The 27,646-nt window shown below is 35.1% G+C and overlaps 1 protein-coding gene across 1 annotated transcript in view; it reads left to right on the forward strand.

Moving 5' to 3' along the window:
• Window positions 1-27,646, forward strand: part of LOC120636254 (probable cationic amino acid transporter) — a 132,902-nt gene that overhangs the window by 92,397 nt on the left and 12,859 nt on the right. The window contains exons 8-10 of the mRNA XM_039907641.1: window positions 2,831-3,014; window positions 6,146-6,270; window positions 17,298-17,452. Coding sequence (XP_039763575.1) covers window positions 2,831-3,014; window positions 6,146-6,270; window positions 17,298-17,452 — 464 coding nt within the window. The remainder of the gene's footprint in view (window positions 1-2,830; window positions 3,015-6,145; window positions 6,271-17,297; window positions 17,453-27,646) is intronic.

A 27,646-nucleotide genomic window follows, 5' to 3' on the forward strand; every position in this document is an offset into this window, starting at 1 on the left:
GTTAGGAAATAAATACCCTCGTGCCTCAGCACTAATTAAAAAAACTAACATATGATGTGATAACTACTGCTGACTAAGGAAACATGGGACTATGCTGTATCTCCAATGTTGGATTTAACCTCAATACAATTTGCGCTCACAACTAGAAACATTTCAAAACGTAAACAATGTATTTATAATAAACTTTTGTAATACAATAGTCGTAATTTCCAAACGTAATTCAGAAATTATGGAAGTATTCATAAAGGTTGTTTACATAATAATTATTCCAAAGGTTTCCAGAGAAACCGTTTTTTAGTATTTTCGTGTTTCAATGTATTTTATCAGCCATGATCGTTGTAATTACCTGAAACCCTTTTACGTTGTACCCAAATGAATATAACAATAAGCATGCTTGTTAAACAATTATAATTATAATATTTATTTACATTCAATAGTTGCACTAAATATTATATATTAATGTCTAGAAGTATGTCACAGGCCACAACTCTAATAGGAAAGATACTCTAAGAGTTTCACGTTATAGACCCACCACGTTGCTCGAGTGCGGGTTGGTGGGTTTTAACAAGTGCTACACACTACAACACTGATTACTCGGGCCAAAGGCTTAACGTACTCCACGAGACAGGAGACAGCGACAAGGCTAATTTGCTAGCTCCGAGCCGGTACTGAGAATATCTTAAGAGACACTCAATAGCTAAAAATCTAGGACATTTCTATATATTTAGACAAAAAAGCAGCAGATTAAAAGATTGTCGTACCTATCTAAGTATAAAATATTTGCACCCCATATTCCAATAACAAAATATGATTATTTACTAAGAACGGACACCACAATTGTATGTACCACATTTAGCAAATAAAGATTATTTGATTTGATTTATTAAATAATAATTATCTTTCTGAAAATATTTTTGTTGCCCAAAGTTGTACGTATTTAAACTAATAGTAACCCCCTTATGTATATATTTGGCTGTCCCTAAAGTACGCAAGTGCTTAAAATTTAAATAACATTTTTAAATAAAAGCCTTACAATGATTTATTAATATTATATCAAATTAATTGAGCAAACAATACAATAATATGATTACATTATCATTACCACTAGCTTAATTATGTAGTCTCAGTATGCAAATGTCATTGAGGTATACTTTTAAATATTATTTACTGTTGAGAATAATAATAATGGATCTCTTGAATTTTAGAAGTGGCGGTTTTTTTTACTAAGCCCAGAAGTTATTTAAACAAATGAAATATGTGAAAATCCACACAAGCTTTTTTAATTAAAATGCTAGTATGAGTTCAAGAACAGAGCTGCGGACGGAGTTTTAAATTGTTTCACACGAATAACTCCCGTTACGCAACCGAGGGTGCTGTGGCCTACTTGCGACAATGCAAATCAATCGATTGCGTTTAGCCAGTACCAGCAGGGCAGAAACACTTTTAGGTGCGAGTCCGGCTTTTACGTATCGGGCAAAACTGTCGACTCCGAACTTTACCTGATAATCATTAGCTAATAGGTACAGTATTCGATATGCTAACAATAATCTATAAGGGCTCTTTCCGACAAGTACTACCGCCACGTATGGTATCAAGGGCGTGGTTTCCGATAATGCCGTAATCACAGGCACTTGAGGCTTAACACCTACGCTCTTGATCGACACAGAGCAGCGCTTTGTATAAAGTGCCCCTTCCATTCCCTGCAAAGTGTTACTCTGTTTATAGGCAATAGTTTTATATATAAAACGAGATAATAATGTTCACCAATTGGCTCGTCTTATCTTAAAAATAGCACGTGAGAACGGTAGACCTCATTATCCATTGGCTCATAATTTTAGGCCTACAGAAGGTACGTAGCACCGTAGTGTCAAGCCAGAAAAACTGAACCGCTATAATGGCGTGGTGTGCACTGGTATCAAGTGGCACAATAATAGAGATTAGATTATATAGTACAATATTTGATATTACTTATACATCACGTATCTTTTGATATACAATTACGTAAATATAAAGTGAGCAAATCAGTTCCCCTACTACATAAACACTTTTTTAATACACATATTTTTCCAGGTATGCTTGCCAAATATAGCTCGCACTGCCCAGTACCCGCTTGATTTATATTAAAATCACATCGATATCAATATGTCATGAATATTCGCAGCTAATCTATGTCATAAATATCTTGCACCAGTGGCGTGTACTGTGTTTCTTACCAGGGTTACCATACAGTAGAAAAATTGCATAAAACGGCAAAAATTCTCCTCTTATACCGGTTATTTAGTCCTTTTGTGGATGTATGAAGTTCATGCTACTGTCTTGCACATATCAAATACAGTTATCGTGACCCGTTAACAAAAAACAAACAAAAAAATTACTGTCACCCTAACAAATTCATACCAAAAATGCACATACATATCCGTAGCTTTTAAAAAAAACAATTGATAACGACCACGTTCGTTTCCAAATCAAAGAGGAGATTAAAAATAACGCTCGTTCCGATATAGTTGGTTTTGTTGCTACGTCCGGTTTTAACCATACTCATGTTGTCGGTGATCTTTATTTGGCCGATATCGTTATCCGCATTTCAGAATACAGGTTTCACAACACCTCCTTTTCCCGGAGGTTTCATACGGGGCGATATATCATAAGGTAATATAACAGAGAATGGGCGGCATCCTCTATGCTACTACTATTATGTACAGCGATCACCTACACGTTTTCCCAGCGTGGTGATTATGGGCAAACCCTTCCGTTGAAATCCAGAAGTTGAGTTTTACTAGAAGATAATAATAGTATTATGTTTCTAAAAATAAATAATTTTGTTCAACAGTGCCTTTCGATGAAGTAGACACGAACTCGCCCCTCATGCAGATGTACGCATACGTTAACGCTCCTGCTTGCAAATACATCATTGGGATTGGTGCGCTGGCCGGCCTGACTGCGTCCATGTTTGGTTCGATGTTTCCTTTGCCACGTGTGGTCTACGCTATGGCGTTAGATGGACTGATATTTGCGTAAGTTTATTTATTCAATTTACACTACCGGTGATCCTAGAGCGGGCAGTTACCTTGGCCGGCGAATTAGTTTGGCCATCCAAAGGGGCAATGCTGCCAGCATCTTAGGAACTGTGCCTCGCTGCGGTGGTTTCGAGGATGTTTTAGATTTTATTTAGTTTTAAATAGTTTATTTTAGGTTATATTTATAAAACAATTATTTTAAAGATTACCATTAATTTAAATAATATAAGTTTCGTAAATTCCAAATTATATGTGCTAGTCATTTACACATTAATTCACCAAATCACTTTATTTAGTAGGGGAGCTTTTTAGGTAACAGCTTGTCCGAGGAAGTACTACGGCCATCCTTATTTCTGGCGCAAAGCAGCATTGTGGCTGTGTCAGTTTAAACGGTGTTGTAGCTGGTGTTTTACAGGCACATAAGGCTTAACACATATTATGTCTTAAGTTGATGGACATAGGGCGGCAGGTTGCAAGACGTGTTCTCTGCATGCCCTATTTAGTGTTATTCCATTTATAGGCGATGGTTTTACCATTCGCTTGGTCAGACAAAAACCTATAGCTACCTGCTTTAACAGTGGAGGAGTCAACTGTTAAAACAGCAATACTGATAAGGCGATCTCAATCTCTGACGTTTTATAAAAACCGTGTAAAGGAATACAATCTGATTTTATCAATACTTCCTCTTTGACATGTTTTTTTTGTATTAAGTATATTTATTTCAGAATATAATATATTTGAGTTTATTTTGCTTACTGAGTTCCGATTACGTTGTAGAAATGTATCCTTTAAACTAGTTATATATTTTGAGAAAAAAAATATGGTTAGTAATATATTTTTGTTGTTTTATTTATTCATTTATAAATAAAACAACAAAAATATGTAATGCACAATTTATATATCTAGATACGTAATTATTTAACGTAATGCTAGTATTCTCAGTAAATTAAATATGTTTAATGTATAAATAACAATCTATGGCAGTATATTACAGTAGTACAGTATTACAGTAGTACAGTTTAAGAACCTAGTCAGCTGTGCTTAACTTGTAGGACTAAATAACGCAAAGAAACAAAGAGTTAAAGTTATGTTACAAGTTTTATATTTAAGTATAAATAACCATATTAACAAACTCGAACTGCACGGTTAACTAACTAAGCTTTCAAAGTGACCATCGCAGCTTCGTCCATAGCTAACTTCTAAATAGAAATAGTAAATATTGGCTCGAGCAAACTCGATAGTGATAGAAATCTGTTGGTCACTCAGTATAATTTTCAGACTGGAAATCTCCCAAGCGGGCGCACAAAGTTATTCGACTAAATCCGTCAGAATGTTGAAACGAGAATAAGTGAATTATTTCTGGACAGACTAACTCTGCTGAATTGAAATTGAATTGAATTGATCTCTTAGGAAAACGACCAATAGTTCAGAACAGAGAATTCATTTAAGTTTTGGTACGGCAAAACAACAACAACGCTTAGGAGTTGCTGGAATATCTGAAACAGACGAGTTGAAACGGCGAATACTAATTTTGTAATGAAACTAAAAATAAGTAGAACTAAAATATAATAAGGAAATAGAGATTTTAAAGTCATTCATTTAATGTAATTAAATATATATCATGTTCATATATCAGCGTTTAATTGCATTCTATTTTTTTTTTGTTGTTGTCATAGGGACCATTAATCCGATCAAAATATATATACTTGCGTTTATTTTATCATTGTTAGGCTTCAACTCATACTTAACGCGATTAACACCTCTCGTTTAAATATTAAGTATACCTTTGATAGACAATGCATTTTATATAAAAAGGATGACATTTAAAGTTGAATGCATGACAAATATTTTATTTTCTTACAATTATTTCTAAAAGAAAATGTTACGTACTAAAATACAATAAGAATAACATAAGTAACACAAATTCATGAATACTCTATAACGTTAGCAACGAACCTGAAAAGCTGCTATTTCTAGCCCACTCTACTGTGAAATAAGAAGCAAAAGCTTTTTTTTGCCAGGATAAAGTCAACCGTCACCTTAACAAGGTAACAGAAATATACTACCTCTCCTTTATAGTGCATTTGTGGAAAAGGATTTGTTATGCAAGAAGTGATTCCATAATAAATACAATGGATAGAATCAATGGATATTGAAACATCACATATTGTATATATACCAATGGTGAAGTATTAAAAACTTTTGTTTGTTTTGGTGAAAAAACATTTCACAATATTTGCTCGGCTTTAAATCGCATGAATGCGTGGATAAATAAAAACATTCATTTCTGGATCAAAATGTTTAGCAGAGTTGAGGCGCTTAATCTGCCTGAGGAATAGAAGAAATAAAACGGTCTAATTGTGACCTCTAAATGCGGTCACACATTCCGGAACTGACTAGGGTCAACAATGCTTCATTATCGCAACCGAATGTTTCGCGCGGTCGCCACACGCAATACTCTTACTAGCACAGGTATGAATTTATGTCCATCAGAACTCGATTCCTGAACGCAGCATGGAAAGATATGGATTCATTCCTATAGCCGTACGTCACTCTATTTTGTGCCAATTTAACATTAATTTTGAATTTTTTTTTTATATACTTTCCCTGAATGATATTCAAACGAAAGTAAAGTTTCATATTATTAAAACAGGGAGAATGAAAATTTAAATTATATACGCTACGCGAGGGTGGTAATGGGTACTGAAGGGTTTTTAATGCTTTAATTTAATTTACATTGTCGGAAAGTTAGTAAGAATTACTTTGTGGTCAAAACTAAGTTGGGTTCTTTAAATAAACATTAAATTAAGTACCAAAAACCGGAAATGCAGTTGAGTTTTCATCCCCATGTCATTCTTAAGGACTACATACGTTTGTTTAGTAGGTAAATGCCATCTAGTTAAATATAAGTGGTAGTAAATAAAGTCTTTCAATTTTAGGCGCACTGACGAAAATGAAAAGTATTTTTTCTATAGAGAGAGAAGGATTAAAAAAATACTATTTGCTGAAAAATATTATGATCTGATACAATCCAGCTGACTATTTAGTTTTATTCATACAAATACTCTGTACCAACTTGTTAAATCCGATTTCTACTATAATTTTAGTGATTAAGTCAATGTTTTTAGCCGACTAGCAACCGTATCGGAGAGATCTGGAACACCGGCGTATGCAACCGTCTGCGGCGGTATCTCTGCTGCTGTCATCTCACTTCTCGTCCAGCTGGAAGTTTTGGTGGAAATGATGAGCATTGGTAAGTTACCATTTAATTAGAAACATTTGATTTTTAATTCAATGCGTATCTTAAGTAGCGATTTACCCACTATTTCTATCACAACTAGCATTTTTTTCCACTTGGTAGGTGATGCTTTCGAATAGGTATCATTGAAATTACATTACTTCGGTTTAGTAGTTTTTTAATAATATTTGTGAATAAATTTTTATATTTGTGGTCAAAGGCGGTTTAGGTTTCGGTGAGAGACTCAGTACACTTGTTTGGTTTAACAGTGCATCCAACGGTTTTTGAATCAGGCGCTAATACTTATTGAAAAAGAAAATTTATTAATTGAATCCACCACACACACCATAAAATACACTACATATATGATATGCACTCTCTGTGATATATATATTTATATATGCTATATATATATATATATATATAAATGATATATATATATATATATAGATAATAAAAGCTTTCACCCACGGCTTTGCTCGCGTGGTAATTTAAAAAACTTTCCCGGGCGGTATTAGACAACGACCATGATAGAAGAACAGGGCACCATTAAAGGATACTTGTTAAAGAAATTTGGTGCGTCTTTTCATTAACCGCTAAGCATTGGACACACGTGTACATACCACGTTTATGTGCCCATGTGAGACCTGTATACTTTGGGAATGTGCAATTTTCAATTTTAATAGATAAAATCACAGCACTATTACATAAATGCTGTGGCGCATCCCTAATATAGTGTCGTAATTTTTCACTATCGCCCAGTCTCAGCTCTATTAATCTGTAGCTGACAGATGTCATGTCATCCCGTTCAACGATTTCCTTCTAATTAAATTATTCTTGTCCTAATACTCGGCGTTTTAATAGTTGGAATGTATGATAGATGAAATGAAGTCTGATAGGCCTTACAATGATAGACTGCAGTGTGATTTTCAGTAAAATAATTTCACGACCTTCCTGGCGCAACGGTGAGAGATCACTCACTAAAATAATATGGAAACAATAATTTAAACTCTCGCAAATTAAATTGAAGCGCGACTAAAATAAGTAACCCAATGTTTCATTCATGTGCATTCAGTATTCAGTAAAAAAAAATATATTTGGGATTCCCCGAATTCTCATAATGAATAAATCTCCACATATCTTTAGCTTATGTACTTTATTTAGAACTAACTGCTCTCCACTGTTTCACACGGGTTAACTGTGGGTAATGAAATGTTTTAAAGCATATGAGCTGCGCGAGTATAACACCTTACTCATATACGTAAACTCTTCACTCGCAACGAAGACGACGTAGTAGTGCGATTGAATTATTCATTGTTCTTAAAGTGCGATGTTTCGACTGTACATTGTATTATCTCCTAAACTACGTGACGAAATACGGAGACATAAGGTTGTCTTAATAAAGGAATGTATTTTTTTGTTAGGGACCAATACATATGAAAATTTCATGATCGAAAATCACCTTCTACTTTTTAAATTATTCACGACATTAAACGTGTGATAGTACGTTATTTTTAAAATAAATAGGTATTTATAAGGCTCCACGGACTTTAATATGCGTCTACTAAAAATAAATATATTAGTAGCAAATAGTATTCACGAGGAATGGACAATGAAAACCTTGATAGCAGTTTCAATTTGTGCCTTTTGGACTAGAAATTTGGGATAAAGCTGGAGCTCTTTTCAAAGAATTGTCAAAAAGGGTCAACGAGTCTGCCAGAGATCCTAGGGCTGTCAGTTACCTTAGCCAAAAAATTCGTTTGAACATTCAAAGAACAATGTCAGCAACTTAGGCACTATGCCTCGCTAAGGTGGTTTCGAAGAAGTTTTAGATTTTATTTAGTTGTATTTTGCTACGCAGGTTATTTTTAGGTGCATCGGATTGTAAACTGAATTTCGTGTTAATTTTTTTAGAATAAATTAGTTATTTTTAAAACACGAAATTTAAATTATCACGAAGCTATTCGAAAATGAATTGTCATTAAATAAGTATTAGTTATGTGAACTATTTTAGAATCTCAAAGTGGAACAATGCTTTAAGAGGGCGTAGGCAATTATAAGGGCGTGCTTGAAAAGCTCTTGGGAATGGCTCTCAATACGTGCAACGCTTTTATTAAACGTAAGGGAATTAATACCCGTATATTATAGAAATGCTAGTATCCTACTGTAATAAAAAAAGATAAAAAGCTTGGTAATAACTTAACAATGCTGGTTACAGAAACCTTCTTGTTCTAAGTTTAAAAAGAAAACATATATATTCATAAATAGAGTAAATGAATTATTTATTATTGTTACCTGAATCTGCGTTACTTGAATATGGTTGGATCTTTTATTTTTCATTCTACTACAAGTTCCAGATGCTCCATGATTGATTGGTGGACCTGCCATTTTTACCTGTTCTCTGTATTACTTGACCGGCAAATATTGGTAACAACAAGTTTATATGAAGAAATATAATTTTTATAAATCAATCTTTGAAAATTATCTTTATACATGTCATTACTATACTACTATACTATTAATTCTAGGACAAAATTAACATTCCACTTTATTTTATATTATTTAAATTACATATTTAAATTATAATATACATCTAGTTTATCATAAATATTCAAAATCACTTTTGTTATATTATTTATGTCAATAATATTAATATACTCTATAATTATTATACTCAACGTTATTTAACTGGCTATATCGTTTTACAAAGGAGACGTAAATAATGAATATATCAAGTAGGTAATGTATAATTTATTATACCACAATCACAACCGAAAATGTCTATGCGCTCTCGGACTTTAATGTCGAATTGAATTAAAATATAATTTGAATAACACCACACTTTGTCTGCGTATATTACTCGTAAAATCAAATAAGTCACAGTTAGTTTCGGCTCTAAATTAATGTGCTTAATTTTAATTATTTACAATTCAATTGCTTTTATCGTTATTATAACTAATAATATACAGAAACCCAACTACAATAAAATTTGGTTTATTGGTAATTTGCTATGCTTTGATGAATTTACTAACGTTTAACCATATAATGAAATTCATCCTATAACAATTTATTAGATCCAATGCGATATCAGATAAGATTTAACCTTAATAAAACGCATTTATGTCAATTTTACTAAATTGCTCAGTGAATGGGTAGAAAGGTTCTAAAATTGCTTATACATTCTGTTACCTAGTTGAATAAATTATTATCAGCGTGCCGTGACAATTTATAGTGTTCCTATTTTATCAAGATACACCGAGCTGCTGTTTTCCCACTGACCGCTTAGTATAATTTAATAGAGGTCAGTGGGTTTTCCTATGATATATTAAGCGTGACATTCCTATTTGTGACTGTAAACAAATATTTGCAATTGTGCGTTATGAACTAAACACCTCTTGTAGAGTTAATATACGCGCCACGAGATAATTATGCCTACCCATTATGTCGTTTTTTATCATATAAATAGGAGGATAATCTACAAACGAAATCTTTAGCACGTAACCATATTCTAAAAGTATTTCTACAAAAAAATACTCGTGTATTTTCATAGACCATGCCATATATAATGAACTTGATTTGTTTTGCAAATGCTTAGCTGTACACCCATTCTGTCTGGACATGAATAAATGCATTTTCTTTCTTCCTTTCTTATGATTTGAGTACCAATAGACAAAACTGCCAGCCCCAAGCGGTGCACATTTTGGTTTAAGTAGCACTACTTTAAAATTTTAGTGAAAACTATCTGATTTCCCTTAGTAAAAACTATGACAGTTGTTTACTCAAAAACTATTAGCGTTTCGGTTTCACAGATAATTCTCAGAGACAGTAAGTACCTTATATATATGTACCTCTAAAGCCTGTAAAGTAATATTTCGGTTTTCATTTACACGTTGTATATTTATTCATAAAAACTGGTCTGCTTTGTAAAAAGAATAATAACAAAAAACAGGGTAAGAATTAAAAATTATTTCTACTTAGTGTCATTACAGCTATAGGTGTATTTACTATCTTTTGTTCAACACCCACCCTTTTGAAAAACTTTGCGCTGGAACTATAAAATGTAATTAAATGTGTTAGCTCAAAGATACAAAGGCTAACTTTTCCAAGTAGCATTTGTTACCTTTGTATGTGAGGATTTAAGCCGCAAACTAAATACAGTGTGTTTAAACTTTGTAAACACAGAGTCGTGTTAATTTGATGCTGAGTATCTATGATGTTTTTCCCAGACTTCCCGGTAGAACTGCCTCGATCGTGGTTACGTTACGGGATGTGAACTTCGAAGTACGCTTTTAAACTTGTAGCAAGTGACATAGAATGCATAGTTACTGAGAAAGTTAGCGTTCTTATCCGATTAAGTTCCAGCGGTTTCTCCTACACTCGGGGACATATTTTAGAGCTACAAATATTTCAGCTATACGTTTTATGTACAGCTGAAATATTTTGTCTAAGACAAAAATGTATTGTTATCGTATTCTCACGGAATAGCTGTACGTTTCTACTACTAGATGTAGTAATAATCGTGATCGACAATGGATAACGAGGTCCTGCCGTGCCTATATTGCGCCCGAAGGCATGTGGTAAACGTTAAATCCCGACAATCCGCATTAGAGTAGCGTGTAAGGTTTTAGATCTAATCTCACTTGCTGCCGAGAGAGCCTGCTCTCAGCGGGAATATTGATAGGCTGTTTGAACTTAAAATTTACTTAATTGGTCTTCTTTATGTAGTCATCATCATATGAACTCATTAACGGCCACTGCAAGACACGAGTCTCCCACACTTGAGTAGGGTTTATGCTGTGGCACAGTGGGGATTGATGGACTCCACGCGCCTTTTAGAACATTATACTTAGGGATGCAGGTTTCCTGCGGGATCCGAACTTGGGTCCGGAAAGCGAGGCCGACGTCCTAACACTAGGCTATCATCGCCTCCTATATTTGCACAAACAAAACCTGCGTGGGATGACGGTTGATCAGAATACAGTTGTCATCAACCCGCTGATACCCGCGGGTCTCATACATGGTCTCATACCTGCCTAAGTTAGTATCTACGTTGAACTGCTGGGCTACTTTTATTGTTTACGATGCAGCAAAAAAGTAGACGAGATTTTATAATGAAAACACTGATTCTCTGCCATTGAAGTCTTTACAGGAAATGCATTCTGTGACCATTTGATTATGTTGTATTACACTCTTACTTCGCGAGAATAGTTGGTAGTTTGTCTTTATCTTTCATGATATTAATTTTATTTTAAAAATGGTAGGATTCTAGGTTTTTTGAACGTAATATTACTTTTTTATTTTTACTAAATTTCTGAGATATAAACTTATTTACCAGAGTAACTCGACGATCATAAACGTGGGAAGACAGCGTGTCGTGAAACTCTCACCTTTTTTTATAAATTTTTAACTACGCCTGGGAGATTGGAAAAGAAAATTATAAGCCAGAAATCCGGTTAAAGATTCATTCGCTAGTCGACAATAATAAAAGTAAAATATTGCGATTATGTGTTCGGTGTGAAGTTTATTATTCAATCAATATCGAGACTTCATATATAGCACATATCTCGGAGAACGGGTGGGTATTATGGTTCCAAGGTGTTGATATGTCAGCCCCGCACTGGTAAGCGCAGCTTTGGTCGACCCTGCTAGATATATTACAACAACAAGCGTAGCGCAGGTAGCCGTTAAACACACACAGCACAAAACTGTGGAATTGATAACTTCCTAAATAAATATAAAAAAAATACCTTTATTCGGTAGTAGAAGTATATCCGTTGATATGATGATGAAGACTTAATAATTCAATTGACGTGCATTAAACACAGTTAGATGTTATTATCTCCATACTTTAATTTCTTATGATTTTTGGGAGCCGTTGGGGTAAGTATACTAAATAAAAAAATCATATTTAGATTCAAACTACGTATACTTGGAGGAAATATCAGTATAAACAAGCAGTTAAAAAATTTAAAACAACCAAAATTTTCAATACTTATATCTAAAATAATAAAGAAAAAGGTTTAATAAATTTTCGTTACGGACAACTTTTTTTTATAAAGAAAATGTTACTGAATTATTTATAGCGGATAATCATTTAGTCAGAAATAGAGTTAAGAGTCACATATCTTTTTTTCGCTGTGATAAACTATATAGGAGTTAATGAAGTTTGAGTTCTCCTGAACTCATTTAGCCGCACTCAGCACCTAACGACTGTGTCCTGTTTGTGATAACTTAGCTATGGACTGACAATGTAGCCTCCACATAAAGCCTCGTATAGAGTGGTCTTAGTATGTCTCATTTAATACAAAAATTCAAATCATTTAGCGGGCTCTCTTGGGAGTCTGTCTTGGGATAAGCTATATCGACACTCGTTGAAGGATATATTTTACGGTTGTACTCGGTATTGTATTGTAATAGCCCAAAGGATTAGATAGCTGGATAATCAGTTGTAAGGTAACTTATCTACCTAACAACCGTTAGGTAGTTATTAGTAAGTAAGTCAGACGTGTTCTTGTATGGAGACGTGTACCAAAATTTGGGATGACTTCCAGTCTTCTAGACAGATAACAACAAGAAGGTGACTGGAAGCAGCTGTTGCAGCTTTAGGTTTCCATGAAAATAGGAATGACTTACGAGTTACTACTCTTAAAAAAAAAAATCCCTCTTCGTCGTCGTTAAAGCCTTGGGATTCAGACTTGAATCCAGGTATTCAAAGACTGATATTTTAAAGGTAAAAAAACCTCTTGCAGTGGACTTGCACTCGTATATCTCTATGATTAAAAAATATTTAATCTCGGACTTAAAATCGGATTATATGATTATTGTGGAAAAACGCAATAAAGATTATCCCTCTTTAAAGCGCTCTTGCTTTATTAATGAGTGTGCATAATATAAAAGGTGGATTTATTCATTTATGAGTTTTATTGGAATAAAATATATCTGTAATACCCTAACAGTATCACCCCACGGCACAAGGCATCCGACCTGTACACACAATGCAAAACATCAACCTTAATCAAACGGTCTTTGTGTGTAGGTACCATCAGTCATTTTAATAAAGACGCTAGTAATAAAGTACAAGCGGCAAACATTACCGTTATAGTTAATGTTAATTAATCCAAGAGTAGAACAAATCTTTCGGGGTTCGGAGAAATAGCTAAGGGTTAATCTGATTTCTCTTAAATCGATTTCCACTTACCTATTCCAAACATGTCTACCGTTCTGCCTATTTAGAAACCATATACTTTTATTAGATATGATGTTGTTGGTGGGCTGTTTAAGACAGGGTCGATGACAGAGATTCCCATGTACCTATAAATTTATTTATCCTGGTCCTAGGAAAAACCTCGTATCAGAACAACGTCGAAGTGCCTATACGAATATTGAATAATCGATTACCTTAGTACTTTGTTCAATCGTACTTTGATTGTTTAAATTTTTAATCGGTCGATCTGATTGCCTCATCAGCAGAAGGGCTGGCTCATTTTTTGCGCAAAGGATCAGCCTCGCTGTTCAGCGCGGAAATGCGCTAGCATAACAGCCATTTTGGCACAATTCCACGCGGGCATCACCTATACGGTAACATTATCTATCAATAAGAAATATATATTTATTAACTTATAAAATAGTATGTATAATTTTATATGTGACAACATTATAATACCATAGTAAAACATAATTCTACAATTCTCTTTTTAAGTTTTTATTACAGGATCATACTTTAACATAGCGTTCATACTTTGTTGTCATTGTTATTGTGAGGTGATGTGGTGTACAAAAAAAAATGTAACAAGGGTTCAAACGCGCCTTGGTCTAGAAAGCTCGCAATAAATTTAGCCCAATACTTTATAATAAACCTAATTTTAATATGGTGAATATAACGAAGACTGTAATAAAAAGCGTTCAGTTTGTTGTACTCACAGGAAACAAGTGCTATTGGTACTCGTAGAGGGTTATTGCGAACATGAATTTTGCACCCGTTTATTTGCTAGTACACGCCGGAAAATTTGCACTCACCTGAAAAAGCTTTGTAAAACCCGTCACAGGTGTTCCGTGAGTTTTTTGTGCTCACATATATCAGGGTAATTGGCATCAGTTTTTAATTTTGTTCGGAATTTCAACAGTTGCTTTTTAGGTTCGTATAATAATATCGAGTCGTCAGATGCGAATAATTTTAAGTAAATTCATCCTCGCTCGGTGACATCTTCTCGTTTATCAGTGCCTGCAGACCAGTCTCCCAACAGTACGTGTTGCCAGTTATGACTTATAACTGAAACGTGGTTACTCACTATAAGTCTCATAAGAAGGCTCGGGTTCACCCCGCGGGCGATGGATAGGGCTATTCTTAGAGTATCTCTTGGTAATCAAATCAGGAAACAGGGGATCTGTAGAAAGACCAGAGTAACCGAAGATCGTTGGGGTCCGAGGTGTTGGAATGCGAGCTTGCACTGGTAAACGCAGCATTTTTAAACCGTTACGATCACTTGTTAGTAATAATTCCGTCTGAGAATCTCTTGATTAATAATTGCAAAAACTAACAACTATTTGGCCGACCTGGATCTTTAAGCCACGACCGTCAAAGCCACTTGACTAAAGAGAGTTGATATAAATTGTATCCAAGCAATTTTATCTCCATTCAAGGATAGGACACTGACCCCAATATATCTGGCATATCCCATTAATCTAGTGCCTTCTCACGACGTTAGCATGTTTTCCAATGAAAAACTCGTTAGCGAAGAGAAAGCAAATTTTAATAAAGTATATTAAAGGTGTGGCAAGCCAGCAAATTGCGCTTGCTCAGTAGGTCCAAGTTGACTTTGGTCATGTGAACTTGTATATACTTATATTCTTCCTCTTTCTTAATTATCTGTGTATACCTGTTACGATTAATAATGTAACATTTTATACTCTAACATTCTTATCTTCAAAAACTAGTAAGTTGACCGTTCGTTTCGCCTGTAGCTAGCCCGATTTCAACTTTTTCCACTCAAGAACGGCCAAACAGGCTTTTTGAGTTTGCTTTGTTTCTTCTTTTTTCAACCTATACTCATGTATCCTCTATTGGTCATGAAAAAAGAGTCATGAATTCCGGTCATACCTAATAATGACACTCAATATTATCTAAGATTGCGAAAATTTGCATTCAGTCAGCATGGGAGGTAGCTCGGTATACACATTTCTTTAAAAAAAGGGGGCCTACGTTCATCTCATGCTCATGATGATGGTAATGAAAATGTATTGCATACTAAAATTTTTACCCAATTCCCAAAAAATCTCGGTAAATATATTATGACAACGTAAATTGTGGATGCAACCAGCGAGCAAGCTGATAAGGCTCAGTTAGTTAAGATTATAGTATTTTACTACCGCAGAGCTCCGAGCGAGGGAATAAAACAGATGTAGGTACCCAGATAGTAGGTACTGACTCAAAACGTTTTTTCAGAGAACAACATGGTAAAAAAAAAACTTTTCCAGGTCCTTAAAATGGACCTGGAAAAGTTTTTTTTTCATCCATCCTTTTAGTGTACATTAGTGACAGAGGTATTAATATAAATGACAGCTGACAACAGGGACGGCCGGGCAGACAGATACAGTTCTTAGTTATTAGAGAAAACTCCCTTTTTATGCATAAGGGTGGCTATCAAAACATTGGAATTTGAAATAAAGAAAAAAATGTTTATTTGGGAGCCACAAAAAAAGAAACATTTTTTTAAGGGAACAAAGAGTACATAGTAAATAAACATGTGTATGGACCGAATGAAAAATGGTCGACGTGGATTTTGTATCTTGTTGTTTAAGAATTTACGGTGGTTTGCGATATCCACTAGACGCTGGTAGTTTTTCATTTCGTTTTACAACTGTAGGCCATTAGTGTCGATCTTAAACTAGGACTTATCATATAATCATATCTGTGTCATAAGCTGTGACAACACCAGTCAAGTGTGCTTTTCCTAAACAACAAGCTCAATAATTTAATGTCAGTCAATGACGTAATTCTACATTTCCATCTAGAAGTTTAAACTTGATGTTTCCATAACGCCGGATATAATTGTCTTCCAATTGCTTGTCCCATTTGTTAAAGATAAGGTGGAGATAGTGGGTAAACATAATTATCATGGCGCGCATCTTAGCCTCACAGGTAGTGCTTTTTGCATATTATATTATGTATTACACGCCACTGGGCACAATGTCTATTTACTTCGCACAACAATGGAACAAGTGATCCGTAAATACAGCGCAAAGACTTGCTTGAGGTTGATCATACATTATTCATGGATTAGATCCGTTGTTTTTCATTGATAGAATATACGATGTGACATTAATGTGTGCTCACGCATATATTAATGTCGGTTGGCATCTTTGACGTCTAGGTGCATTGAGGTGTCTCTAATTATTCATTAACATATTATCGGTTTTACTAATACGTAAAATTTTCCCTTACCTTATCCTTTATTTTTTTAAATCTAAAAGGTAATCTTTTACTGCAATATCATCCCGTTAACCTGTTAGGGTTATTTGTTAGGGTTAGAGTCACAGGCACTGAAGTTAGTTATTTTAAGAACATACTGAAACCGTATACATGGCTGATATTGAAGCATCAAAAACCACTTCACTTTAGTAGTGTTCCTCGGACAGGGGGTTAGACACTTCATTACATTTAGCAGTTGCCCATAATTATTTGATGTCCTAAACGTTTACCATAAAATATAAAAATAAGTTTGAGATCTAGCAACATTCTGTGGGTGTGAAGTAAAACGTGCGCGGGGCGATTGCACTGTTTTTTGACACAATGCACTTCATGCAGTAATGGGTCAATGAGGGTTCTGTATGTTTCTAATTATATAGTCACAGGTTCCCCTCATAACCTAAATCGGTTTCTACGCGAAAACCTACTCGAACGCTAACACAATCGGTACGCATTTGTCAGTAAGGTAACTAACTAGGTCTCACCAGACCAGGCCTGAGAGAATTGAAAATAAGAAGACCTCAACATGTTATAGTTTTTGAGAATTTAATTACAATTTTGTATCTTGTTTACACAGGTACTCTGCTGGCATACACCTTGGTATCCACTTGCGTGCTGATCTTGCGCTACCAACCAATTACAACCAACCTGGTCGCACTTTTGCCTGAGCACATCCGCACACCGATGGACACCGAGAGAACTGGCACCCGACAACCAGATTCGACCATTGGTGTAAGTAGCATATTTAGTATTGTCATTTTATTTAGGTAATGTACTCCGGTGATAAATTAAGAAGTGGTGATAGACTTTCGGGTTCCGCGGCACGTATTTCTAATTTTTCGAAACTAAAGTGCTCTTTACGCAATTCAATATCACACGGTGAGATAGCCCAGTGACTTTCGGGATCCGCAGCACGCATCTCTAATTTTCGAAACTAAAGTGCTCTTTACGCAATTCAATATCACACGGTGAGATAGCCCAGTGACTTTCGGGATCCGCAGCACGCATCTCTAATTTTCGAAACTAAAGCGCTCTTTACGCAATTCAATATCACACGGTGAAATAAAACTTTCTGAAGGCCGTATGAAGTCTACCAATCAGTTTACCAGCGTGGACTACCTAAGGCCTAAACTCCTCTTAATCTGAGGGGACCGGTCCAGTCTGAGAGCGGTCTAGAGAGCCGGAAATGAGTTGAAATGAAGAATGCACTCTACAGACGCGGCATTTAAGAAAGAGTCTTGTAATCGGTCGTTGGACGGTAAACATGAATTCTGCTAAGGTCGCAAGGTGGACGTCGGGGAGGAAAAACCCAGACGTGTTTAATCCTTCAAATATTTTTTTTATTTTCCTTTGAGTTACATCATTGTAGTTACGACAATACACACATTGCCACCTAGCCCCAAAGTAAGCTACATAGCTTGTGTTATGGGTACTAAGATGACAGATGAATATGTTTATGAATAATATATACATAAATACTTATAATATACAGATAAAAACCCAGACACTGAAAACATTCATGTTCAATACACCAACTTTTCAAAGTTGTGGGAAGCGAACCCACGGCCTTTGACTTAGAAAGCAGGATCGCTGCCGTCAAAATGAGCCTACATATTTATTCATCATGATGTACGGAACACTTGAACACTTGCTCAATAATATAATTTATTTTACCTTCGTTAGAGAACATATGCAATTAGTACCTATAGATCTGTAATGAACTGCTATTATGTGTACTAATCCAATGGATATAAGAATAAAAAAGAACTTGACGCAATAAAAAGGCAATTACAGTACCGATCGCCGAGTGTCCAAAGAAAAGGGTAGGAATATATTATTTAAACAAAAAAAAACAGTTGTGCTTATCTAACCAACCATCTAGACAAGAAAGGGTATTATTGCACGTCAAATTGCTTACCGGGTTGTTCCACGTGACATCTTTACATGCTGATGTAGAAGTTAAAGACATTTACTAGAAACTTGAAAGAATATATTTTATATAATGAAAACGAATATTCAAAAAAACAATGAGCGCACCGATTCCATTCAAATTTGCCTAATTATAGCATTTCTGTACAAAACTGCCGCCGGCTTCTTTGAATTCGATGCAGAGGCGTTTATAGGTACCTACTTGCTTTGCTTGCGATTGCGTAATGAGAACAACTTAATATTTTATAAATATTAGGTATATATTTTTAACCGATTTCTACAAAAAGTAGGTTGTAAATTCGATGTCTGTGATGAATCTTAATGTCTCTAGATATATATTGGATTATAGTTTATTATTGGTTTTGTCGATTTATAAATAATAATAAATAAATATACTACGACAATAAACACATCGCCACCTACCCCCAAAATAAGCGTAGCTCGAGGTACTAAGATGACTGATAAATATTTTTATGAATAATATACATAAATACTTATAATATACAGATAAACACCCAGACACTGAAAAACATTCATGTTCACCACACAAAAATGTTCCTGTTGTGGGAATCGAACCCAAGGCCTTGGACTCGGAAAGCAGGATCCTCGACCCTCTCAGTCTTCTGAATTCAAAGTCTTCAGGCGCTGAGGAATTTTGAATGAATCGGCTTGTATGGTTATGGTAGTGAAATTATCATCATCGAGAACCTATACTATCCACTACTGAACTAAAGGCCTCTTCCAATGGTAGTAGTCGCACAGAGAACGCTGCTGCCCTTTCTGCGGTATATTCCCTTACTCGCTTCGTTCGTTTGAAAACAATTATTGTATTCTGAACCCCTGTCACCACACGGCGAGAGATAGGGGTACACCCATACTTAAAATATGCTAATAATTAATACAACCGAACATAATATAATTGCTAAAATGGTCATGTTACACAATATCGCGTAGCCATTTTGACTCAAGTACTTATTTGATACATCGAATTGTCGTAACAAAATACATTTATTGTCCTCGCATCCATAATAGTGAGCGCAGGCAAGGCAATAAATATGGCTCGAAATAAAAGTCTATTATATTTTTTGCTGAGTGATTGAACATGATTTTCTGCATTTTATATGAAGGTACTTCTCTCTTTTAATTTTACACTCAACATACAATTAATGAATTCATTTTTAATGTGCACCACACAACAATATAAATGAAGTGTAAATACAAAACAAAATAAAGTTAGGTAGGAGGTAGAATTTGGCGGTCTTATCTCGACATACCAATCTTTTACAGGCAACCAGAAGCGTAAAAGTCATTTAAGTGAATGGATATGGTGTTGCGAACAGATTTTTACACTAATTCTGCCTATAAATAAACGTGCGCCATCTCATTCTCATTCAACATTACGCGTAACTATACTTGGTTACATTACATTTTTAATAGAATAGTATTTTCAGCATCACAAAAACCACTCATGCTTTGATAGGAACATCATCATATCCACCGATAGACGTCCACTGCTGGACATAGCGGCTCCCTGCGACGCGCTGGATGCCGTCTGTCCACCTCGTTAGGGGTCGACCGCCGTTGCGCTTATCAGTTGGGCTGCCATTCCAGCACCTTGGGACCCCAACGTCCATACGTCTCCGAGCTATTTGCCCCAACCTTTGCTACATCAGCTTCACAACTCGGTGAGATATATCAGTAACTCTGGTTCTTCAACCGATCTCCTTATTTCTGAATTTATCACGTAGAGATACTCCGAGTATAGCTCTCTCCATCGCCCGCTGAGTGACTCTTAGCCTTCTTATAAGGCCCATAGTTAACGACCATGTTTCGGAACCGTAGGTCATCACTGGCAACATGCAAACTTACCTACGTGTATTATGTATTGAAATGTATCTGTTGATAACGAATAACTAAACGAAATACTTTAAATTTTGCAACATACGTACTAAAATCGAAAAAATTGCCATTTATATTTATGGAAATGTGTACACGGCTACTGGAATATTAAAGGCCAAAACGAGCTCTTTTCGAATTTGATTGATTATTCATGTATATTAATTTGTCCCCTATACATGTAGGCACATCCTTATACCCACTTATTATTTTTATTTATAGAAAAAAGTAAGCAATATTCCTATCGACGTCATGTTTATTTCGTAAGGATGTCACGTTACATTAATTACAAGATATCAAATGAATAATCTTCTGAACTCCATACTCACTTTGTCAATACAGATCAATACGAATATTTTAAAACAAACAAGAATAAACTTGTCATACGGCTGCTGAATTACCGATTTATAGTTACATTAGCATGAAAAGTTAGCATAATATGAGGTGATAAGTTTCCCAAACAGACTTTCTTCCCCTATTTTCCACAATATACCTTCATCCACCGTGCTGACTCGCCCACTAGCTGAGCTAGCTGAGCTATTATAATTGCTACGTTTCCTCGTATCAGTGATGTACTTTTCTCTTTTTGCTTTTGTAGGTGAAAATTATATAAATCCACACAGATAAAAAAAATATGACATGTATTTCACTATTTTAATAATGATCCACGTAAGAACATTTTTAAATATGTAAAACATATAGCTACTTACTTATTTTTAGCACTTTTTTCCTTTCTGTTCTGTTGTTAACAGGTATAGTGATAAATACCATTTTTATTTTTCTTGTATGTTATCCCGGCGTCCGTTCGACTAACACATAATAGTCAGTTGTTGTTTCCAATACAGAACAAAAGGCACGAGTCCGGCTCCAAGTCTGATAATAGGAAGATCGCGTTTGTGTGGTCGATCATTGAGATAAATGAGATATGTAGCTATTATAGTAAGTACTAATGAACAGAAACTTTAATAAAAAATATTTATTGTTATTAAAATAATAAAACTAGATTTCAGCATCATCTTTATCACTACAACTGATTGACGTCCACTTGTGGATATAATTCTTTTATAGGGAGTTCCAAAATCTACGGCTCTGTGCCGCTTGTTTATGCTCCTTTTCTTTCAGCATATTGTAGAATAGTAAATGACAAACTACGCAGAAGTCCACGCATTTCTTTACATAGTCCGATTTTGATGATTCTCTTTTTTATACTGCGAACTCATCCCGTTTCAATTAAAATTCAACTTCATTACCCCTCAAAGAACCCACCCATCGAATTTTCATATGTAAACCGATTATGTCGAAACTTACCAACGGTTTATGTTGTTCTTATGACAACATGGTGGAGATAAATTAATCTGATTTCGGAAACGAAAGACAACGCCCTACGCTAACTAGCCCATATTCCTTTATATCATGTTTAATTTAATAAAAGTTTATGTTATATCAATAATTATCAAAGCGGTAAAAAATTAAATTAAAGAGGACATAACGCAAGAGCACGAATCAGACTTGCGCAAAATTATTTAATTTTGCAAAGATATTTTTCATCATCATCACCGTCATATCCGTCATCGTCATAAACCGTAACTGGCTAGGCTCTTCTTCCACCACCCAGCCCACCGTAGTCCATCTTGCTGGCCCAATGCGGATTGGTGGACTAAAATTATTCTTACTGCCTAAAAAACCTCTCATTTGGGCGTTGCTTACAGATGAATCGCTGGTTTCAATATTATTTGCTAATACAGGCATTCCTAACTAGCTTAGTGCTTTAGATAGGGAAAATAATTTTATTTTTTAAATAGAAACTTGCATTTTTCACCATATAAGTAAGATAAAAATGGGTGTATTTCTTTTCGGTTGGTACCATTGGGATCGAAAAGAAGTGAAATAAATACTGAAAAATACTTTGTTATTCCATCGTCCGCATCTAAGCCTGAAATGCATTTCCCATGTCCGTGTTTCCCGTCACTGGTTGGCATCAATACTAACGTGAATACAAAATATCTTTAAGCGAGCGCGCTCAATCGTCGTTGCTGAATGACATTATTTGTTCAGTATTGAGGCGCCAGTTTTAAGAGTGCTGTGTTTACAAAGGAATCTTTACACCATAGTCTGCCTACCCTTGTGTTTCACCAATTTAAAATTGTCGTTAAAATATACAAGTTTCAGTACTGCTCACTTGAACTTTACAAGCTATAGGTACTTAATTAAAAAAAAAAATAACATATTCTCAAAAATCTTATAATAATTAACAAGCTGATGCCAGCAAAATCGTCTGCGTAGAATTTTTCATATCCCGTGAGATAAAGAAATTTTTAAGCGGTTCCTATGCCCGTCGCCTGAGGTAAGCTACAGGAAAAGCTTTAAGCAAATAAAAGTTATACCAATGAACAAATTACTTTTCTTTAAACTTTTACCACCTATTTAGCCCTTCGCGTTTGTAATATTAAAACTGTGTTATTTTTTCTTAACCGAAATTCAATATACCAATTAAAACAGATCTGTGTTGAAAAATATATTGATAAATGCAGGACTTTAACATTTACTTTGATTTACCCGTTATATTACATACCGTAAAATTAGATTTTCTTTATTCTTAAATAAAAAGTCAACTCAAACTTAATAGATATTCAAATTCAAATTTAGAATTCATTTATTTCAAGTAGGCCTATTTTATAAGCACTTTGGAAACGTCAAGTATGTATGTTTGTAGTGACTCTATTACTTAAGAAATGACAGATTGTCATTCACAGTTTGAATGAAACGTCAGTCTAACCCCTATTCAGAATGAAATTAAAAAAAAAACCTTTCGAACTAACCGCCTTTGGGGCCTAGATTTATCTTTCTAAATTTCCAATTTCGACAATCAGCGATTTGATCTGTGGGCTGTCTGACAGCTAGTTAGGACAAAGTAATTTAATGGTAACTTTATACGGCTTTGTTATGCCTAACTGATAGACAACCTACATCTCTAACGGTTGAATGTAGACTGCTGTGACAGATAAGCTAAAAAGTTATAGTCCTGCTAAATTGTGCATCAAAGTTATCTCCACTGCTAACATAAGATTTAAGTTTCTATCTAGCGAGAGATTAATTGCACGTTCTTTTATCATGGCTTGATACAAAGTTCAAAATTCTTAAAGGGAGTCAGACGAACAATCAGTATCTGCCAGTCCGATATTATCTACCATAGTTCTAGAATAAAACAACTGATCAGACCGCCAGTATGGCTTCTGAACAAACTGTAGACCAGACGATCTTCTAGTGTATGCTGTTCAAACACGAGGCGATATCATTTAGAAATACGGCGAGACAATTGTCGAACGGTAATATCATAAAAACGTAGGAATCTTCTACAACTCCTGGGAAACTCACTGGCCTGTGCATATTAATTTCTGATTTTCTAAGTGACTCGGTCATATCGAGTAGCCATTGTTTGTTGCTCATCATATCTAAACCAGTGTTTCGCAGGGCTCTTTCTGCTACGCCTCGCTTTTATACATTAAAATCGATGATCTTGGGTACGCGGTTCACAAAGCTATTACAGAGCGATACGTGCCAAGTTAGAGCTAATGCAATTGAAATCCTACTGTGTACAATGCTATTTTGGCGTTTGTGCTTCCTACCATGTGTAATTTGATTACCTTTAAGGCAAGAGTGAAGGCAAGCGCAACTCAACCTAAACCGTATCACTGCTTTCCTTTAGAAAGTCGTGCGAGCCTATATTTCATGTAAAATGTACCAACCTGCCTATAAGAACTAAATACGTTCGTTAGGAACCTCCTCCTGTTTTTAGGTCGGTTAGTAAATTTGTTTAAATTAACGAAGTTCTAGGCCGTGAATTGCAATTTTCCCATGCATAACGAATTCGTGGAGTATAACTCAAAGCTTTGTAAAGACGCCAGCTATGTGGATTAGAATTTCTTATATCGCCTTCATTTGAAATTCCAAGCAGCTTTGTAATGGACAGTTTAATTTTATTAAAAGCAACGTTCATCGTTAATAGCCTATAACAGTCCACTGTTGGACTAAAGGTCTGTCCCAACGAGAAGATTTGCATATTGTTGTAATCAGTGGCGTGCACTCCATACATGCACGAAAGCACTGCATACCCTGAAAAAAAATTATTACTCATATTATATTCTATTTTATGCCATTTTCCTTCTTTATGCATACCCTGGTCAAAAACCCTGTGCACGCCACTGGTTGTAATCACCGCACTGGGCCGATGGGTTGGTGATCGCTGATTATATGGTAGTAGTAAAACAGAGGATGCTGCTTCCGTTATTTTACCTTACAATATGGAATCAGATATATTCCATTATTCTGAGTTTATGGTAATAAATTATCACGTAAATTATCACAATGAAGTAGTTATAATTGAAATTTAGCATTAGTAATATTTTTTCGAACCCCTTTTTTAGTTCACTAGCGACCAGCCCCGGCTTCACAAGGTTATAATATAGATACTTTTGTGGGGCAGTTAGGAATTATTAATAATACGATTGCGGAAGCGGCTATATCCCAGCGTGTAGGACTTCGACAAAGTCAAAGTCAAAGTCAAAAATATCTTTATTCAAGTAGGCCCACAGGTGGCACTTTTGATGCGTACATAAAAATTACACGGTAGTGAGATGATGGCGATAACCACATTCGTAAACTTAAAACTAAAGCTACGAGGGTTCCAAACGCGTCCCGGACTAAGAAGAAGCCCACAACAAACTTAGCCGGGTGTTTTTTTTTTTTTTTTTGTTATCGCCATCTCACAATGTCATTTTAAATTATTAGAAGAGCAACCTGGTTAGAGCAATAATTTACACCCAGGCTTTTTTATCGTTTACGTAGTCCTTTATACTATAATAGGACTTTTCTATAAGCTTACGTTTAATACAAACTTTGAACTTTTTAAGAGACATCTCCAAGATGTCAATTGGTAGTTTATTGTAGAATTGTATGCAATTTCCTTTAAACGAATTATGAATTTTATGTAACCTAGTATACTGCACTGTAAGTTTATTCTTACTTCTAATGTTTAAATTATTGCAGTCACATTTTTTCTTAAATTTAGAAATGTTTTTATGGACGTACATTAAATTTTCAAATATGTACTGACTATACACTGTCATTATTTTAAAATCTTTAAATTTATCTCTCAATGACTCTCTCGGACCCATTTTGTAGATAGAACGAACAGCCCTCTTCTGCAGCACGAAAATAGTGCTAATATCAGCAGCATTACCCCAAAGTAAAATTCCATATGACATAATGCTGTGAAAGTAACTAAAATATACCACTCTAGCAGTTTCTACGTCGGTCATATGGCGTATCTTCTTTACCGCATAGGCAGCAGAACTAAGCCTGTTCGATAAATTATTTACATGAGGGCCCCATTGAAGTTTAGAATCTAACGTTATTCCTAGAAAAACTGTCGTATCCTCCAGTTTCAGTTCCTCATTATTAAGTAGTACAGTGGTTTTCACGTGTTTAACATTAGGTAAAGTGAATTTTATACACTTGGTTTTTTTTCCGTTAAGAACCAAATTATTAGCTTCAAACCACTGTACCACTTTAGCGAGAGAGTTGTTTACGTCGTCATAAGCTAGTTCACGTCGATTTATTTTAAAAGTCAGTGATGTATCATCGGCAAACAGAACTACCCCGTGTTTATCCTTGGCAAGGTAAGGAAGGTCATTAATGTAAATAAGGAACAGAAATGGTCCTAATATAGACCCCTGTGGGACACCTATTTTCATAACTGATCCATTAGACCGTTTTCCATTCACGTCGACTTTCTGAATTCTATCGCGTAGATAGTTACTCATTAAGTCTAGAGCTACACCCTGAATTCCATAGTGGTGTAGTTTCCTAACTAACGTTTCGTGTTGAACACAATCAAACGCCTTAGATAAGTCACAGAACACACCAAGTGCATCACGTGACTCCTCCCAGGCTTCAAATATGTTTTGTATTAGCTCAACACCTGCGTCGATTGTTGAGCGACCCCGTGTGAAACCAAATTGCTTAATATGAAGTAAATTATACTTATGAAAATGGTAAAGTAATTGATTTAAAATGAGTTTTTCAAAGATTTTACTGAAAGTGGGTAGTACGGATACTGGTCTAAAGTTAGTGGGGTCAGAAGTACTACCCGATTTAAACAATGGAACTATTTTACTAAGTTTCATTAAGTCAGGAAACACACCACAATCTATACAATTATTAAATATTAAGGCTAAATCGGGTGCAACAATATCAATTAATGATTTGACAACGTTTACGGAAATGCCCCACAGATCATTTGTTTTTTTATTAATTAATAATTTAAAGGCTTTAATAACGTCAGAGCCACTAACATGCGAGAATTTAAAAGAATGGTTACACTCAGGCACATTTTCCTTTAATAGAGAGAGAGCCATATCTGGTGAAGAGTTTAATGATTCTGTTGTGGAGACGGGAATGTTGGTAAAGAAGGTTTCAAAAGCAGTAGCCACCTCGAAATCTGTTGTTAAGGCTTTATTATCTACATTAAGTTTAAAGTTAATATTTCGTGGTGTTACTCTTCCCGTCTCCTCATTAATTATGTTCCAAGTAGTTTTGATTGCATTGCTGCTATTTTTAATTTTATTTTTGATGTATCGCGTCTTTTCTAAGTGGCAAGCGCGTTTAAAATTCTTGGAAAACAATTTAACATAATCCCCAAACTTATCACCAGTGTTAAATTGACGTTCAGCATACAATTCGTACAGCTTTTGCCTATTTTTATGAAGTTCAACTGTCGCCCACTCACTAAAATTTAATGTATCAGTAATCACAACCGACTTACTAGTAAATATAGAATGAAATAGTCTATTAAAGGTATTGAAAAAGGAGCTGTACATTGCATTTGGAGTCGCCCCTGAGGGTAGGAATGGGAGGTCATTTACTAGGCTATATCTCATTTTCTCTATGCGGTTGGATGTTACAGGAACAAATGTTATTTTACGTTTAGAAACATTTTTCTTCACATTTTCAAATTGAATAATTTGACCACAATGATCAGAGTCTAATTTACTAATAATATTTTTGCTTATAGGAATTATATTTGTAAAGATGTTATCCAAA

This window comes from Pararge aegeria, chromosome Z (assembly GCF_905163445.1).
Source record: "Pararge aegeria chromosome Z, ilParAegt1.1, whole genome shotgun sequence".
Lineage (NCBI taxonomy): Eukaryota > Metazoa > Arthropoda > Insecta > Lepidoptera > Nymphalidae > Pararge > Pararge aegeria.